At 54.3% G+C, this 16,064-nt stretch overlaps 1 protein-coding gene across 1 annotated transcript; it reads right to left on the minus strand.

Moving 5' to 3' along the window:
* Positions 1-211: 211 nt before the first annotated feature.
* On the minus strand, positions 212-13,566 carry Wnt6 (Wnt family member 6). The gene is made up of 4 exons (XM_004638209.2): positions 13,315-13,566; positions 3,250-3,470; positions 2,645-2,979; positions 212-1,240 (listed from the first exon to the last, which is right to left on the minus strand). Exons 1-4 carry the CDS (start codon positions 13,392-13,394, stop codon positions 779-781), a joined length of 1,098 nt encoding a protein of 365 aa, XP_004638266.1. The 5' UTR covers positions 13,395-13,566; the 3' UTR covers positions 212-778.
* Positions 13,567-16,064: the final 2,498 nt, after the last annotated feature.

The following is a 16,064-nucleotide window of genomic DNA, read 5'->3' on the forward strand; positions in this document are numbered from 1 at the left end:
TGTTGAGGGCCTGCGAGTTAGCTCTGCGAGCTAAGCGCCTGTTTTGGCAACTGAAGACACTAGGGTCACGCATGCTGCTCCGGCCCCGCCCCTAGGGCGCGCTGATCCAGTGACCAAGTAAGTCCCAGCACGGTGGTGCGTGGTGCGTGCCTGTAATCCCAGAGCTGGGGAGGCTGAAAACAGGAGAATCACTATGAGTCCAGCTGTGTAGTGAGACCCTGTACCAAAATACACAAACTAAAAAACAAAACAAGACAAAAGAACAGAAGAGTGTCAAGAGAAAATGTCCAATCTGGTGGCTTAGGGGAGACAGGGACTCAGGGTGATATATCTCTGAGGGTTGAGCTCTATGAAAACCATTTCTTTTCGCGCAGCAGCCCGCCAGAGATCAGTCCTCCTCCCACGCTGTGGGTCCAGTACTATTGGTTTAAATATCTTTATTGATAAGAGCCTCACCCACGCATCCCATGACCAGCAGCTCTGAAGAGTCTGATCTCCAGAGTCCTAGAGGCAGGAGTCTGTTTCCAACCATGGAGCCAAAAGGAAAGATGGCCTGTATAATTGCCTCCAGAAATTCTCAGAGCGCATTTCCAGGGGCCTTCTGGCGCCCTGAACCTTCATAAGTCTGGCGTAAACCCCAAGTCCCTGGCCTCAGAGGCCTAACAGATGGACTTTGGCAGAGAGCTAGTGGGGCGCTCCGTGCAGCGCCCCCTGCTGGAGCCCAAGGCTTCCCACCGGTGCGGAGAGGGGGCTCTACACATTTTGGAAAGGCTGTGAATCAGAGGCAGAGGCTGAGCTCCTTGCGCACGCGGCAGCGGTGACACTGCACTACGCAGCACCAGTGGAATCGGCACAGGCAGTTCTCCTCGAGCTGCACGCTTTCCTGGCGGTGCCCACGGCCGCAACACAACAGGTCACAACCACTGAGGTCTGGGGCGCTGCTATTACAGGCGCGGCCCCGAGTGCCCGGAGAGCCAGTGCGCCTGTTGGGAGCGCAGAAGTCCGGCGAGTCGGCGGCGTAGAGGAGGTCGGCACGGCCTGGCGGCTTGAGCGTGCGGACAGCTGGCAGCAGGGCTTTGCCGTCGTTGGTGCCCATGACGCGTGAGGCACCGTGGAAGCGCTCCAGCAGCCGCGCGCCCACCTCGCGGAACGGGGGCAGCTTCTGCCAGCAGGTGCGCAGTGCGCAGGATCCGGACAGACCGTGGCACTTGCACTCGGTGCGTGTGTGGCTCCGCACGGCCTGAGGGGAGCAAGGCGCAAGTGAATGGGGACAGTTGGGGGTGGGTTGGTGCAGGAAGGGAAAACCTACCGGATGGACAGAAAATAAGATGGGGAAGCAGCGTGAATGGAACAAAGGAAAAAGATAAAAGGGGCAGGGGGAATGTAAAATGAGGAGGAAAAAAAAATCAAAGAACAGCCTGGAGAGGAGAAAGAATGGCAATGGTGATAAAGTAGACAATGGGAGAATAGTGCCTAGGGGTGCAAGGCAAGATGGACAGCAGGAGTGACATTCACCCTGGAGGGAGAGAGATGGCAGCTGTCTCAGCCTCCTCATTCCTGCCTCTCATGGCCCCAGGCTGGCTGAGCAGACACAGCCAGCCTCCTAAACGTCTGTCTCCTCCACTCCTCCCCAAACCTCTCAACAGGTATGTGGGCCTGTCCTGACATTCCTCTCCCAGCCCCCTCCTCCTGGTCTGCCCAAGGCCTCAGCCCAACCCTGAAGGACATAGATGTGTGTGACAGCATCCCTAGAGCATTTTAGAACTAAGGCATGCGGTGCAGGAAGAAGGGCCCACGGAAAGGCACCACTGAGAGCATACCCAGGAGTCTTCTCTTAATTTATTTGCTGTTGTGTCTGAAGCTGGGATGGGAGATTGGCAACCTTACTAGAGATGTATGGGTCAGTTGACCCAGGAAAACCATCTCTAGACTCAGAGGTCAGTGGCCAAGTCCACTGTAGGTTTGTATGACCATCCCTGACTCCCTAACTCTCTCCCATTCCCCTCATAGAAGGCATCTTCTCATTGTAGATGGAATGGGGTGAGTTGTAGGGCCCTGGGAAGAGGAGGCCTGGTCTAGGGCTGCTGCATAGCTGGGCGACAAGGGTCTGGAATCAGCAGCAGCTTTCCAGGCCTCCACCTGACCCCCTCCTACCTCCACCATGATAGGCTCTAGGTTCTTTTCCCAGTCTCTAGTCTAGCCCCTTTCCAGGTCTGCCTTGCTTCCTCCTGGCTTCCCTACTTTTCTTAACCCAGATTCTAGCATTTCTTTCTTCCCCCATCTCTGTCTCCTTCCTCTACCTCTGCCCTGGCATCCAGATGTGCGACCACCACCAAACTCTGTCTACCTGTTGTGACAGAGGCAGTCATCTCTCCAAACTTTGGGTCCCTAAGCGTTCTAAGTTGTATTCCCTGCACCTCCCCTCTGTCCTCTATAGCACTGCGCATGGGCCCCCCAGCCTCCACCCACTTCTGGGCCCACCTACCTCCCCTCCCAGAGTTCCCAAGTGCCCCCTTTCCCTGCTCACTTTCACACCCAACACACACTACACCTGTATTCCCTCAGTGCCCACACTCCACAACATGTGGCCAGTCTGGTGCACCATACACTCCCCCTCACTCATACCCCACCAGTCCACACGCACCAGCCGACCAGCCTCGTTGTTGTGTAGTTGCACCAGGGCTCGGATGTCTCCGCGACCACGCTTGTGCCGCGCATCCATAAACAGCCTGGACTTTTCGTCCCCGAAGTCCACGTCATCGCCGCAGCCTCCCCACTCCCAGGCAGCGGTGGCATCTGAGGAACTCATGGGCCCAGGAGGCCCAGGGGTACCAGGCAGGCCGGGGGGCCGAGGCTGTGCCCGCCCTCGGGGTGCCTGACAGCCACACTGCAACAGCTCACCCATGGAACAGGCCTGTGTGACCGCGTGGCTGGCACCGGCAGCAGTGATTGCAAACACGAAGGCCGTCTCCCGAATGTCTGCGGATGCAGGAAGGGGCAATCAGCACAAAGATTGTCTGGGGCTTGGGTGTTCCTTGGGCCAGCAGGGGTGCTTCGGAGAATGCAAGCTGGCAATCCCCTAAAAGACAGTGTACAGGACCCTCTCCCCCACCCCCACCCCCACCGCTATGCTCCCACAAGCTCTGATGTGGTCCAGGGTGCCGTAGATGGCCAGGAGGGACGAGGCACCCTCCCCAATCCCTCTCCCCTCTCCACTGTGGGGATGGAGCTCCTCTCGCCCACACTGACCCTGCTGCAGGATGCGCCCAAAAGCCTTGCTGTGGCTGGAGCAGTTCCAGCGGCGGAAGCGGAACTGGAACTGGCACTCACGAACCCCAAGCCGGGCGCCCCGGGCTAGCTCTGCCACCACTTCTGGCTCTGCCTGGCACAACTCAGCCTGCCGCCCTGCCAGCCGCCGTGCTTTCCTGCAGATGCTGGTAGGGTCCATGACCAAGGGGCTGCCCACGGCCCTAGGGAACAGAGAACAGCAAGTCAGTGGTGTTACTCTCAGAAGTATGAGACAGCATAGAGTAGAGAAGGAATCCATTCAGCCTCCCTCAGTTGTAGCCAGCCCCTTCCTCAGCTGTTAACATCTCTACCCATCCCACTCCCAAATGAGACTGGGATTGTCCCATCTGATTCTCTTACTATTTTATGTTTGTGTGCCCTTTAAGATAGACTCTAGACCAAAAATTGCTAGAGTAGAGTCAGCTTTATCCTTCTGTATACATCTTTTACTAAGAAATCATCACAGGACAATTTACTAATAGAGTGGGATGAATCCAGCACAGCTAGATTAATACTCAACCGAGCAACATCCCCAGTCCTTTATAGGATCTTGGCTCAAGCTGTAGGAAGCTGGCACAGGGCTATAATTCAACAAGGCAGAGCTTAAGAGGGAGAGAAGGAAGAAATTAGCAGAAGAGAGAATAAGAAAGTTGTCAAAGCCAAGAAGTATAGTATGTGTTACAGAAAAACTAAGGAGAGTAGGCAGTGTCAGGGGAAGATCTGGTCTTAGTGGACGACAGCTGGGTGTGCTGGGCAGTCCTAATGAAAGGTAAGGGCTGTCTCAGGGCCACAGAAAAGCCACAAGATAGCAGAATGTCTAGGGACAGAGCCTCTAAGGAAAACCATACTCTTTCTTTAACCAAGTTTATGTAGAATGGGAGAGTTTAGGCCTTCCCACCTTGATAGCCTGTGTGACATCTCATCCCATCCTATACCAACTCAGATGGGCAGCAGAAGGACACAGCTGGCCATTGAGCCTCTGGAGTGCTGTTAGGGAGTAAGTGACACTGATCCTGCTCCTTCCCTCAGGTCCAAGCCTTTCCTAGGGCAGGGTGGCAGCAACCCAAGGCCTGTGCTCTGGGGTGACAACTTTGAGCAGTGGGGACCAGGAAGGTGAATTATTGTGTGAGGACCTCATGGGAAGTCCCCTACATGCTTAGAAATCCCTTTGGCCCTGCCTTCATTCCACCTGAGCAGAAAGCTGCCTTTAGTTTCCACAGGTTGTCAGCCAGGAATTCATAACTGGGGGGAAGCCGCTTTAATCAAATGGCTCTGATTTGAACACTCAGTTGGGATTCCTGTCTTGGAGGAGTGCAAGGGCAGAGCACTTGCTTGCTAGGGTAATCTGAGACCACCCAGCAGAGGGCAGAGAAAAACCTAAACTTGGGGAGGGGGTAGGACCTGGGGAAAGAAATGCAGAGGAAGTGGCTGCAGATGGTGTGAAAGGTCAGGGTGGACTGCTTTTCACTTTTGCTTTTGTGCATATTCATCCCGCTGTCCCCATTTGCTCCACAGCAAGCAAGCAAGCATAGGCTGCCCAGGCATGTTCTGAGATGTAATAGTCTTAAATAGCAGCAAGAGGAATTTAGGTCTTAAGGGAGAACTCTCAACACTCAGGTGCTTGGAGAGGTATTTGCAAGGAGAGGTAGAAATTCATTCCTTTAAAGGCCACACACACACACACACACACACACAGAGAGAGAGAGAGAGAGAGAGAGAGAGAGATCAGATCAGGTTGCTGTCTTCATCCTTATCTGCAGTGTCCAAGAATCAGACATCTTTCTTCAGTGGAGAGATTCACACACCAGAGCTTCCTCCTATTGAGCCAAGGACTCACCCAGCGCCAGTCCCAACACTTGCACAACCCTAGAGAAGTGACAGATTAAAGAGTGGGCCAAAGCTAGGGCAGCCCAAACTCATTCCAGTGATCTTAGAGTTGATCTGTCCCTGCCTGTCCATCCATTTACCTGTGCCTCGTCCATCTGCCTATGCCACTCCACAATATAAAGGATTTGAGTCAGACAGGGTGGTATATACCTGTGTTCTCAGCACTGGAGAAGCTGAGGCAGGAGGATCACAAATTTGAACCTAGCCTGGACAAATTTAGCAACTTAGTGAGACCCTGTCTCAAAATAAAAATTAAAAAAAACAAACTGGAAAGGTAGTTTAGTGGAAAGGTCCTAAGGTTCAATCCTCAGGACCACAGTGGGGGCACTATTTGAATCTAGATATGGTGGCACATGGCTATAAGCCTAACAATCAGGAGGCTGAGGCAGAAGGATCATGAATTGTCAGGCCAGTCCAAGTTGTACAGCATAACCCTATCTTTTAAAGGATGGGAGCTGGGGCTGGTCATATAGTTCATTGGCATAAGTTCCTGCCTGGCAAGCGTAAGGTCCTGAGTTCGATCCCTGGTACTGAGAAAAGCCGGGGGGAGGGGTGATGAATGATGAGCAGCCTCTAGCCTGGTATACAGGGTTGGTAGATAAGGCTATGAGCTCCTCTGAAGTTAGGCTGTCTTATATTTCTTTATCTCCCCTGGCAGATTTTTGGGTACTTAATTCATGCCCTCCCAATGTCTACTGTGCAAATTTTTCATATTATAAATTGTACATTATACATGAATAACAAGTGATTTTGAATACCGTGATAAACATCATCTAATACATGTTTCTAAATGAATGAATGAGCTATCTAAGAAGAAGGTACTCCCTTGAACCCAAGCCCCTGTCCACATACTACTTCATCACCCTCAGTTTGCTTCCTCAAACATTATCTTTGCCCCTGGGATCTGGAGGCAGACGGGGGGGGGGGGGTCTGCTGCTGTCCCACTCTCCTGCTGCCCCAGAGGCCTCTGCAAACTCATCTTCCCATCCCCAGGCCTCTGTTAAGTTCCTAGCCTGCCCCCACCCCTGCCCTCTGAGAACTCCTTATTCTCCCAAGGTTGGCTGCTTTATCTTCCCAAGGTCAACCTCCCCCTTGTCACTCACCTCTCCCCCCTCCTCCATGAGGAAAGCAGGAAGGATTAAGGACTGATGAGCAAATCCCTCTTGACCTTGTCTGCTTCCCAGGCTAGAGATAGGAGAAGGCTTCTGGGGAGTGGGGCCCTTTCGGGGCCTGGGGCTGGCCCTTCACAGGGTTGAGGGGCTGCCCCAGCCAGGACCCGGTCTGGATCTGGCTCCCAGCCTGGCTGGCTTCCTGGGAACTAGAGTTGTTTACGAGCTGATCAGGAGGCGGGATGGGCAGCAGTAGCAGCTAGAATCCCAGGGGACTAGTTGCCTGCCCTGCTGTCCTTGCTCCCATTCTAAATACACAGGAGATGAGACTCCAGAAGGAGCACCACAGGGAGCACTGGGTAAAACCCCCAGCCATGCTTCTGTGCCCTGGTTTCTATCAGCTGTAGGAAGGCTGAGCCACTCTGGACAAATTAGTTACCTCTTTGGGCTTCAGATAAATGAAGAGTTAACACAAGAGGCCCACACCCACAACTTTAACATTTGACTCTGCATCTAGAACCAACTCCCAAGTGTCTTCTCCCTTTACCTTCCTTCTGTTTCCTTTGGGAACACACTCTGCTTTTTTGGGAGCCTCTGGGACAGCACTGACCTGGGGCCGGCACATGGAAGATATGTTCCTTTGGGGGAATTTGCATGTCTTAGGGTCTGTAGTGCAGTGGTGGTATGTGCAGTTATAATCAAACTGTTCATGAGCATAGCAAGAAAATGAGGCAAAAGACTCAGTATGCAGACAAGAAGGGACAAGCCTATAGCTGGTCATTGTAACTGGCTTGGTCTACACAGAGAGCCCCATCCAAGGACTGTGGTTGGCAGGCTCAGTAGCAGCTCAGTGAAGTGGGATCTAGAGCCAGCTCATTCCTACAGCATCTGCTGACCTCAGCCTCAGAAGTCCCAGGATCCTGGCCCAACCTACCTTGTCACCTCTGAATCAGAGGGCCAAAGGTAATGCCATGGCCATGTGGATAACCCTACCCACCTCACCTTGTTACAGATGAGTGATAGGAGAAGAAATGAGATAGACCCCAGCCATGGGGTTTTGACCTCATGAAAGAAAAATTATATGATTTTTAAAAATATAAAGGAGACAAAGGGCTGTCTGACATGTGGGAAGGTCTTGGGTGGCCCCTTCCTCCCAGCAGGGTTCTGCAACCTTGCTGGAACACAGCACTCAACTCCTAGACTCAGAGTCACCTCTTCTTCATCCCTAAATCATCATAATCTTTGCTAGGAACTCTCCAAGCTCTTCTCTAATCCCACTGACCCTAAAGAGCCCCAAGACCCCTCTCCAGTATCACCCAAATGTCACTCATTTGGGGGCCATTGTTATTCTGCCAGCATATTTATTCAGCTTATCTCCTCAATTAGGAAGAAAATTCATTAAAGGTAAAAATTTCACACTTAGGGGCTGGAGAGATAGCTCAGCAGTCTAAGTGCCTGCCTGGCAAGCCTAAGGATCCAAGTTTGATCCCTGGTACCACATGCCATGCCAGTTCCAGAACTCTGGGGGTGCTGTGCTGGCCACCGAGACTGAGCATGGTGGTGCATGTCTATAATCCCAGCACTGGAGAGGCTGAGACAGGAAGGTCACTATGAGTCCGAGCTGGGTAGCAAGACCCTATACCAAATAAATAAATAAATAAATAAATAAATAATTTTTTAAAATTCACAGTTGGGCATGATGTCATCAGAGCCCACTCAGGGGTTTTAGGACCCACCATGAGGGTGGTCTTGGTGCTGCCCTTTGCTTGCTGCACAATGTTGAGTCCCCAGCATGTGAATTTGGCACTTAGAATTTGTTGAATGTATGGTGAGATTTCATCTTCTGAGCCTCTGTTTCCTCAACTGGAAAATGGGAATGATTATTAATACCAACTATCCTCCCTAGGAAGGACCTGTCCAAGAGCTTCTGCTCTTCTCATTCCCACCCCATCCAGCTATGGGACCTGCACAGGACCAGGGCACAGGCAGCACCTGGGGATTCTTCCTGAGAACACTGTTTTTTAAAAAATCTATTTATTTATTTGTGTGTGTGTGTGTGTGTGTGTGTGGCCAGCTCACCCCACCAGGGGGCAGGGCTGGCTGGCATGTGGTGCTGGGGGATTGAACCGCGGTCCCTGTGCTTTGCTAAGCTTGTTCTAAGTAGGTGCTTTAGACCACTGAGCCATCTCACCAGCCCAAACATTTTTTTTTTTTTTTCAGAACTGGGGATTGAACTCAGGCCCTTGTGCTTGCCAGGGAAGCTCTTATTCCACTGAGCCATCTCCCCGTCCCTGAAAACACTGTTTTGTCCCACTCTCTGCCCTTACTTCTCAGCCTAGATCCCTGCTGCCTAGACCATAAGCCTTGTCCAGGGACCTGAAGCACCTCAAGAACCACTCCCTGTCCAAAGCGGACACTCCTGGTTGGTCACTGAGAGCAGGCTGTCTCAGACCCTGTGGGTAACCAGCTTCCTCTGTAGGGTCTCTCAGGAGGCCTTTCTCTATTTCCCCACTCCACCCCCAAGGTTCCTATACTGACCCCACCTCCCATGAGCCAGCAGAGGGAGCTCTGGGCCCTGGGGCTGTGGGTGGGGGCTGTAAGGGGGTGGGAGAGGAGCGTGGTGGAGAGGGGGTAGAAAAATGTTGCCTGACGGCTGCTGAGGCTGCCGGGCCTGTGCCCGCCCGCCTGTCCTGTCCTGCTCTGTCTAACTCAGTAATTACTGCTCCCCTTCCCCCCAGTCTCCCCCACCCCAACCACCACATCAAAGCCTGTGATGCCCCAGCTCCCTTAACCCCTGCCTCCCCACTGCCCACCAGCTTCCCCAACTTTGCTCCTCCCCCACTGGGCCTAATGTGGTTTCCTCTGTTCTTCCTCATTGCTACCTCTGCACCATTCTGAGGAGAGTCAGGGGCTTTTCCTTCCTGATGGCCCTCACTATACAAAAGGGCTTCTTATTGGCCAGGGCTGCAAAGCAGTGGGACACCTGGAGGAGAGGCTGTCAGGGAGAGCACCCATCTGAGAGTAGGGTGAGGGAGCACAAAGAGCCTCTCTGGAGGGCTCCGACCCCTCCTGCACCCATGGGTAAGGAGATGAGCAAGATGTATTCTCAGCCTTGGCTCTTAGCTACCAGCATTGGGCGATGTACCTCCTGTCACTGATCTTCCACTCTCACCATTTGAAAATGTTAGACCAGATGATCTTGCAGTCCTTTCTAGATCAAATTCTAGATTACACAGAGGACTCAGAGCTGGTGGAACCAGCCCAAGTAGCTTCCTAGAGTCATTCTTTTCCCTCAACTATGCCTCAGGCAATTTTCAGCCTGGACAGGAAAGAGGTCCCAGGCTAGGGGGCGCTCTCACTGGTCTACAAAGGCAGCATCTGGTTCCCCTATTGCTTCTGGCTTGGCCTGCCTCAGCCTGGCTGCCTGCCTTGTCCTACACTACCCTACCTCAGCTCCTCCACAGCTCCACTCCCCCACCAAAGTCCTCATTCTGGAATCCCCCTCATTAGGCCCTGGTGATTGAACCTTCTACTGACCTTCCCCCACCAACTTGTGCCTTCCGATGAGAACTGGCCAGGAGAGGGCTGCACCCCCCAGGAAATGTCATAGTGCCAGGACTCTGGTGGGCCCAGGGCATGCTCTGGCCAAGATCGAGCCAGCCTCCCTTTGCCCCTGCCCTTTTCTGCTCACAGCCCCATTGTCTCCCTTGGGGGAAGCTGCCAAGGCGGGAGGCCTGGAGGGGGGGAACGGATGGCCACCCCACCCTGAAGCTTGGCAGGGACCAACAACAAGACTGCCCATGAAGGGTCAGGGGCCCCAGATAGATACCGGATGGCCAGGCCAGGCAGCTGGGAAATCTGGGTGTCAGCAAGAGGCTTGTGTCCTTTCCCTGCACATCTGCAGGGCCATTGTCCAGGCTCTCCTAGCTCCTGTTTCCTTTCTATACGTGAAGGGGGAGGCAGAGTGAAAGCAAGATAGAAGGGGGCAGGGAAGAGACTGCATGATGTTTTTCATAGTAGAACAAGGAGAGGGTTCATTTCTTTAGAGAAAATTTAAAATGGAAAGAGGAAGAGAGAAGGGAACTGATTTGGCTCTTCTGTGAGAGTAAGCTATTTTCTACATCCACTGATTGAAGGTATAAATAAAGATGGGTCAGACATTGTGAAGAACTTCCTAGGGGAGGACAGAAGAGAAGCAAGGTTGGGCAGCAGAGCTGTTGACCAGGAAGCCAGAGCCTCTCCCTGCCTGCCCCACTCTCAGGACTGCAAGGCCTCCTGGGGCCAAAGGATGAGCTGTATGGCCTGGGGGCAGTGAGCTGAATAAGAAGACCTGGAGACAGCCTGGCCAGTGCCTGGAATCTGGAATTCTGTGATTCACAAAGATATGGCTGCAGATGGAGACACTCTAAGTGGCTAGAGGCAGAGTTTAGAAAGCACAAATTGCACTGGGAAGGGGCAGAAAGGAAGGGAATGTGGGAGGAAAATTTCTCTGGTCTCAGAACAGATTTCATGGTCTACACAACCCTCTCCGGCATTCTTTCTCAACCAAGACAATTAAGTCACCAAGAGGTCCTGGCGTCCTCTCCGCTCTCAGCCAGCTGCTGCTAGAATATCAGTGGCCACTGCAGGTCTTGCTGCTTGTCCACTGGAGCTGTGGCTTGGCCAGCATCCTTTAAGAAGCAGAAAGAAAAGCACCAGCATCCAGCATTGCAAGTCTTAGACATTCTAGCATAGCCTGGAAGCACCTAATTGAAGGGAGGCTGGGTGTGGAGGTGGGAGTGGCATGAATCAAACCTGGAGTGTAAGGAGAGCCAGAGCTCATGCCAAAGAGAGTCTGGGCTCAGACCAAAAGAATGAAGTATCAGAAATAGAGGATAGGGAGGGGGCCAAGGCAGTGGGAGGGGCAGGTTCTCTGAGACACATCTGAGTGAAGCATTCGCTGGCCACCTTATCACCCGGCCCCTCACTCTTCACCCGGCTCACCCTGCAGCTGTGGCCATGAAGGCCTCTGTGTTCTCCCACACCTGCCCTCCTCACCTCCTCCCCCACTCCCTGCTTCCCAGCTTCAGGGTCAGTCAAAGGGATAAGGCCCCTCTCCTGTTGTTGGCTTGGCTCCTACCCAGTGGTCCCTTCTGAACAAAGAAACCCCCACAGACACAAGACCCTGAAAGATGAATCCTCTCAATCAGCGCCCCCACAAACCCATCTCCAGCATCTACGCTCTCCTGGGCTTTGAGACCCTAGAGAGAAAGGCCCTGCTTCCCAGAACTAGGAACAAGACAGCTCAGAAGAGGTGTTTGTCAGTAACTGGCATAGCTGCCCAGTGCATAGGATACCATGGCACACAGGGAAGGCAATGGAGGGAGGACAGGGAGACAGCTTCACAGAGGAAGTCGTATTTTAATTGTAAGCACACATGAAGAGGGAAGAGAGGGACCCTATCACCACAAATTGAGAAAGAGTCTAGCAAAGAAAGGTGTGTTTGGGGAACAAAAGAGAGATTCTGAAGTTTTGCTTGGGATTCTACATTTTAATTTAAATAACTCTCCTCTCTCATTCCTTGGGATCCTGGCAAGTAGAAAACAGAAGGGAGAAGAGTATCTCCTCATGTCAGTCATTTTGAAGTTATTTCCACCTAATCCTCCCAGCCCACCTGCCCAGTAGGGAGATGGTTATCCCTACTTCACAGCCAAGACCTTTGAGGCAGGGCTTTGCCCATGATCACAGAATTAGTGGCTGAGATTAGATCTCAGGTTCCTGTATGTCAAAGTTCCTACTTCATTATGCTAAGCCAAGATTAAATTAAAGGATGCATCTTTCCCAAGACCTAGGTCGCCTGGATCTCTTCCCTCACTGACACCTATGAGAAATGTCTCTCCCACTTCACCAGAGAGGAACAGTGGCCAGTAGCTCGCAGCGCAGCCATCTACTCTATTTCTCTAAAAAAAGAGGGATCTGCCTGCCCTAACCCTCCTTCCAAATCCGGTGGTTAGGAGAGGACTAGAGAGGACTGGAGGGTAGGAATCCAGCCAATGACTGGTGATATGCAAATAGGAAATTCTCTGCCTTTTTAGGATTGGCCAATCTAGCAAGCATTATTGTCCCAATCCCGCCTCTCCAAACACTGAGCTATTCCTGGCCAGTGTTTGCACTCTGGGACTGAGAACGGGGAAAATTCTTTGGGATTTGGATCTCTGAACTGTCCCGGCCGGCCCTGCACTCACCTTCCCTAATCCCTGCCCCCTTTCAGGGTTCAAAGCTCTGGGAACCTACTCGTCTTAGGTCTGCTTTAGATAAGGTCAAATCCAGAGGCCGAGTCTGGGAAGGCATCTGTTCCCATCCCTTGGATGGCCGGGCCCTTTCCCTTCCCCCAGGACCCTTCCGGGGTCCCGTGTATCCTGGGATGCTCGAGTTTTCATCCATGACGCCCTTGCCCTTCTTTTTCTTCTTTGCTAGGGAAAGAGAAGCTAGAGAAACTCAGGGTCCTGACTCAGTTTCCCCTCTCTTGATATTACTTTCCACGCTAGAAGGTCCCGGAGAGAAGGTTGGTGGGCAAAGTGGGTCAGAGAAGGCGCAGGTGTCTGACCCTCTCCGCCTCATGGTTCTTACCGTGTTCCTATCTTTTCCCCAATTCCAGTCCCCCTCCCTAATTCCAGGGCCCTCTTCACTCTGCGACTCTCTGATTGCAGATTTTCTGGAGTAGTTCTTTCCTACCTACCCGCCAATTCCTTGGAGATCTGAATGGAACACACGACTTAGGGGGAGGGGAGGACATGAGAGGCGGAAACACAATAGAATGTGCCAGGGTTTGGAAACGTCAAAGTGGCACTGGAAAAGCTCTCTCTGCGGGCGGGGGGGATGGGGGGCCAGGAGGAGAATCTCTGTCCAAGGGCCCGAGCCGCTGCCCGGAACTGGGATTCGAGACAGGTAGAGTCTCGAGGCAGCTGGAGTGCGGTGCGAAGCCCCCTGCCCGGGCCGGGGTCCCCACCCTCCAGCATTGGGGCCGCTCTGGAACACCCCACGCACTCACCACCACAGTCCGCCGACGTGCGCTGGACACAGGAGCAGCAGCAACAGCAGCCCGAGGCGGGAGGGCACCGGCGGCAGCATCGCGCCCGCTCCACGGCCGGGCAGGGGCGAGGCTGTGGGGTGACTCGGACGGCGTGGCGCCCGGGGATTCAGGGCTCGCGCGGCGATCGAGGCTGCGGCCGGGAGGCGACAACTCCGGCGGCGGTGGGGGGGCCCATCCCGGTCGAGGAGGGCGCGGCGGAGGCGGAGAGCGGACGGGGCAGCCAGCGCCTGTGTCTCCCGCCGAGCTCGCTCGGGAGAAGAAATCAGAGCCGGGGGCGGGGGTGGGAGGAGAGCGGGGCTGGGGCGTAGGCGGGGGCCAGGGGGGCCGTCGGGGTGGCAGTTGCGACAGTCAGGCGGCGGGACTCTCGGGAGGGAGCCGTGCGCCCTGGGGCGGCGAGCGCGGAGCTCAGCGGAAGGCGGGCGCGGGGCTCGGGGCTTGGGGTGCGGGGCGGGCCCAAGGCGCTCTAGGCTGCGGGACCCGCCGGCCGCGCCCCTCACCTCACCCCTCTGCGCTAGCCCCCGCTCTCCCGAGCCCTCAGGAGTGGGGGACGGGGAGGGAGTAGTGAAGGGTAAGGTGCGGAGGGAGGAAGAAGAGCTGATGAGGGGCTGGAAAGGAGACGTTTGACAGGTTTGTTGACTGTAAAGAGAGAAAACTTCCCAGGAATGAGGGAGTTGGGGGTGGGGGGGTTCGGAGGGAGACGCAATGGGGCCAGAAGAGGAAGTCGACCTAGGGCGCGGGGTGCTTGTGAGAGATGTCGAGCTGGACCGCGGACCCCGGAGAGTCACCCTTCTGGTGCAGCCCCCGCGACTCACTCATGCCCCTTTCTCAGCCTCTCCCGGAGCAAGGGAGGCAGCGCCAGGCCTCCGCTTCTCTCCCCTACAGCCCTCCAGTTCCAGAGTAGGGGGAGATGGCCGACAGCGACAGCGGCAGCAGAGCCTCTCGGGGCCTGTACTCCAGCGTGCGTGTAAACCAGCGGGAGGGTGGAGGTTGCGGACTTCCGAGGCCTGAGGGGTCAGAACTCTCTAGTGGCAGCCTCGCCTAGCCTTGCGCGTCCGAGGGTCCCTACCTCCAGTTCTTCCCCCAACTTGGCCCTGGCAGAAAGGGTGGGAGAGCCAGCTGCAGGTGAGGTGGGGTTTATCTGATTCTCTAATGCCACAAAAATGTCTTTGATGCCCCTGGCCCCCTCCCCACAACGGGGAGATCAAAGGCTCCGTGGGGAGGAGGGACAGCTCCATTCATCAAGCCAAGCGGCTGGCAGCGGGCCTCAGCCCCAGCCCCTCCGACCTGTGGCAGATCCCCCTACCATGTGCCCCAGGAGTGCCGAGGGACAGGTGGTAAAGATACGCCGGAGCAAGGGCGCGTTTCCCTACCTTCCCCACTGTCTACAGGGGGCCATCAGCCTTTAAAAGTGTCCTCAAAGGGAGCGTAGATGAGGACCTCAAACCCACGTGGCAGAAACTTTAGGCTCCAGAAGAAACATTTCTGGTCGTTTGGGATGGAGAGGAATCTAGAACTGGAGACAGGAATAAACCTCCCTAGTGAGCAGAGAGAAGACAAGAGTCTGAGCCCCCAAAGACCACAGATGACTACCCTGGAAGGGGAAGCAGATCTGGAAAAGGAAGATTTTTAAGAGAAGAAATAAGAAAGATTGACCTAGACACAGGAGGGTGCTTCTGGATTTTCCGGGAGCCTCACCCCATTGCGGATTGTCCAGGCTCAGTCCACTACCTGGTACTGAGTAGAGAGCAGAAGGGGTTGGAGCACTCTAGAGAAGGGAAGGGGCGTGCTGACGGAGAGAGCAACCCAGGCACAGCCTCCAACATAGCAGTGCCTGTGCAGCCCCTGCACCAAGTCATTTTCTGAAATCATCTGCTCAAGGCAATGCTGGCCATGGGCTCTGCACAGTCAAAGACATACACAGCTTGTGCACGTACTGAGGCCAGAGACAGAGGCAAACAGTCAGTGGAGAGGGCTTTTAGGATCCCCAGGGATTGCAGGTGGCCAGTGACTGTCCCTCTGGAATCCTCAGGCTAGGTTCGAACCCTCTGTCCACTCCTGCCCCCACCCTGCTACTGTTATTGCAGATTATGAAATGCTCTCCTGATCCTGCATTCTTCTCCAAGGCAAGAATTTTAATGTATTTGTCTTTGTCATCAGGGGACCTGGGCTCTGGGACCGCCCTGCCTCTGCCTGAGGAAGGAGCGCCCCAAACCTGGTCACTGCTGACTCCAGACCCCAGGCTTTCTTCATTCCCCTCCCCCGTGCCCTAGCCCTGCCCCTTGCCTTGCCCTCCTAAGACATAGTCTCTCTGTGGGGTGGATAAAAATGATGTTATTGAAACAACAGAATTGGGAGCAGTGGCAGGGAGCAGGGATCAGCTCAGGAAACTGGGGCTTTTGCCAAGAAGCCTTCTCCCCCGCAGGCGGCCTTCTGCCCCCACCCCCCACCTTTCCAACAAACACACAGCTTGCCCCACCCCTCCTGCAGTGCTTGCTCTGGCCCATCTTGAAGAACCTTTAGGCATCCCAAGACTCCCCAAGCCCCGGTCCTCTCTCCACAGAGCCATTCCAGAACCAAGTGGCACAGGAGTGGCTGTAGAAGCCTCTAGACAGGAGCAGGATGGCCTGGAGTCTGTGATGGACTGGCCTCCTGAGGCCCCAATTCTCAGGGCTTGAAAGGCCACTTTGCCTCTGCCTCTACTCCTTTGC

This window comes from Octodon degus, unplaced genomic scaffold (assembly GCF_000260255.1).
Source record: "Octodon degus isolate 3935 unplaced genomic scaffold, OctDeg1.0 scaffold00096, whole genome shotgun sequence".
Taxonomy (NCBI): Eukaryota; Metazoa; Chordata; class Mammalia; order Rodentia; family Octodontidae; genus Octodon; species Octodon degus.

Coding starts and splice junctions, on each gene's coding strand:
- Wnt6 (XM_004638209.2), bottom strand. CDS start 13,394: ATGCTGCCGCCGGTGCCCTCCCGCCTCGGGCTGCTGTTGCTGCTGCTC. Junction 3,471..13,314: donor CACGTCGGCGGACTGTGGTG/GTGAGTGCGTGG, acceptor TCTGTTCCCTAG/GGCCGTGGGCAGCCCCTTGG. Junction 1,241..2,644: donor ACAACGAGGCTGGTCGGCTG/GTGCGTGTGGAC, acceptor TGCTCCCCTCAG/GCCGTGCGGAGCCACACACG.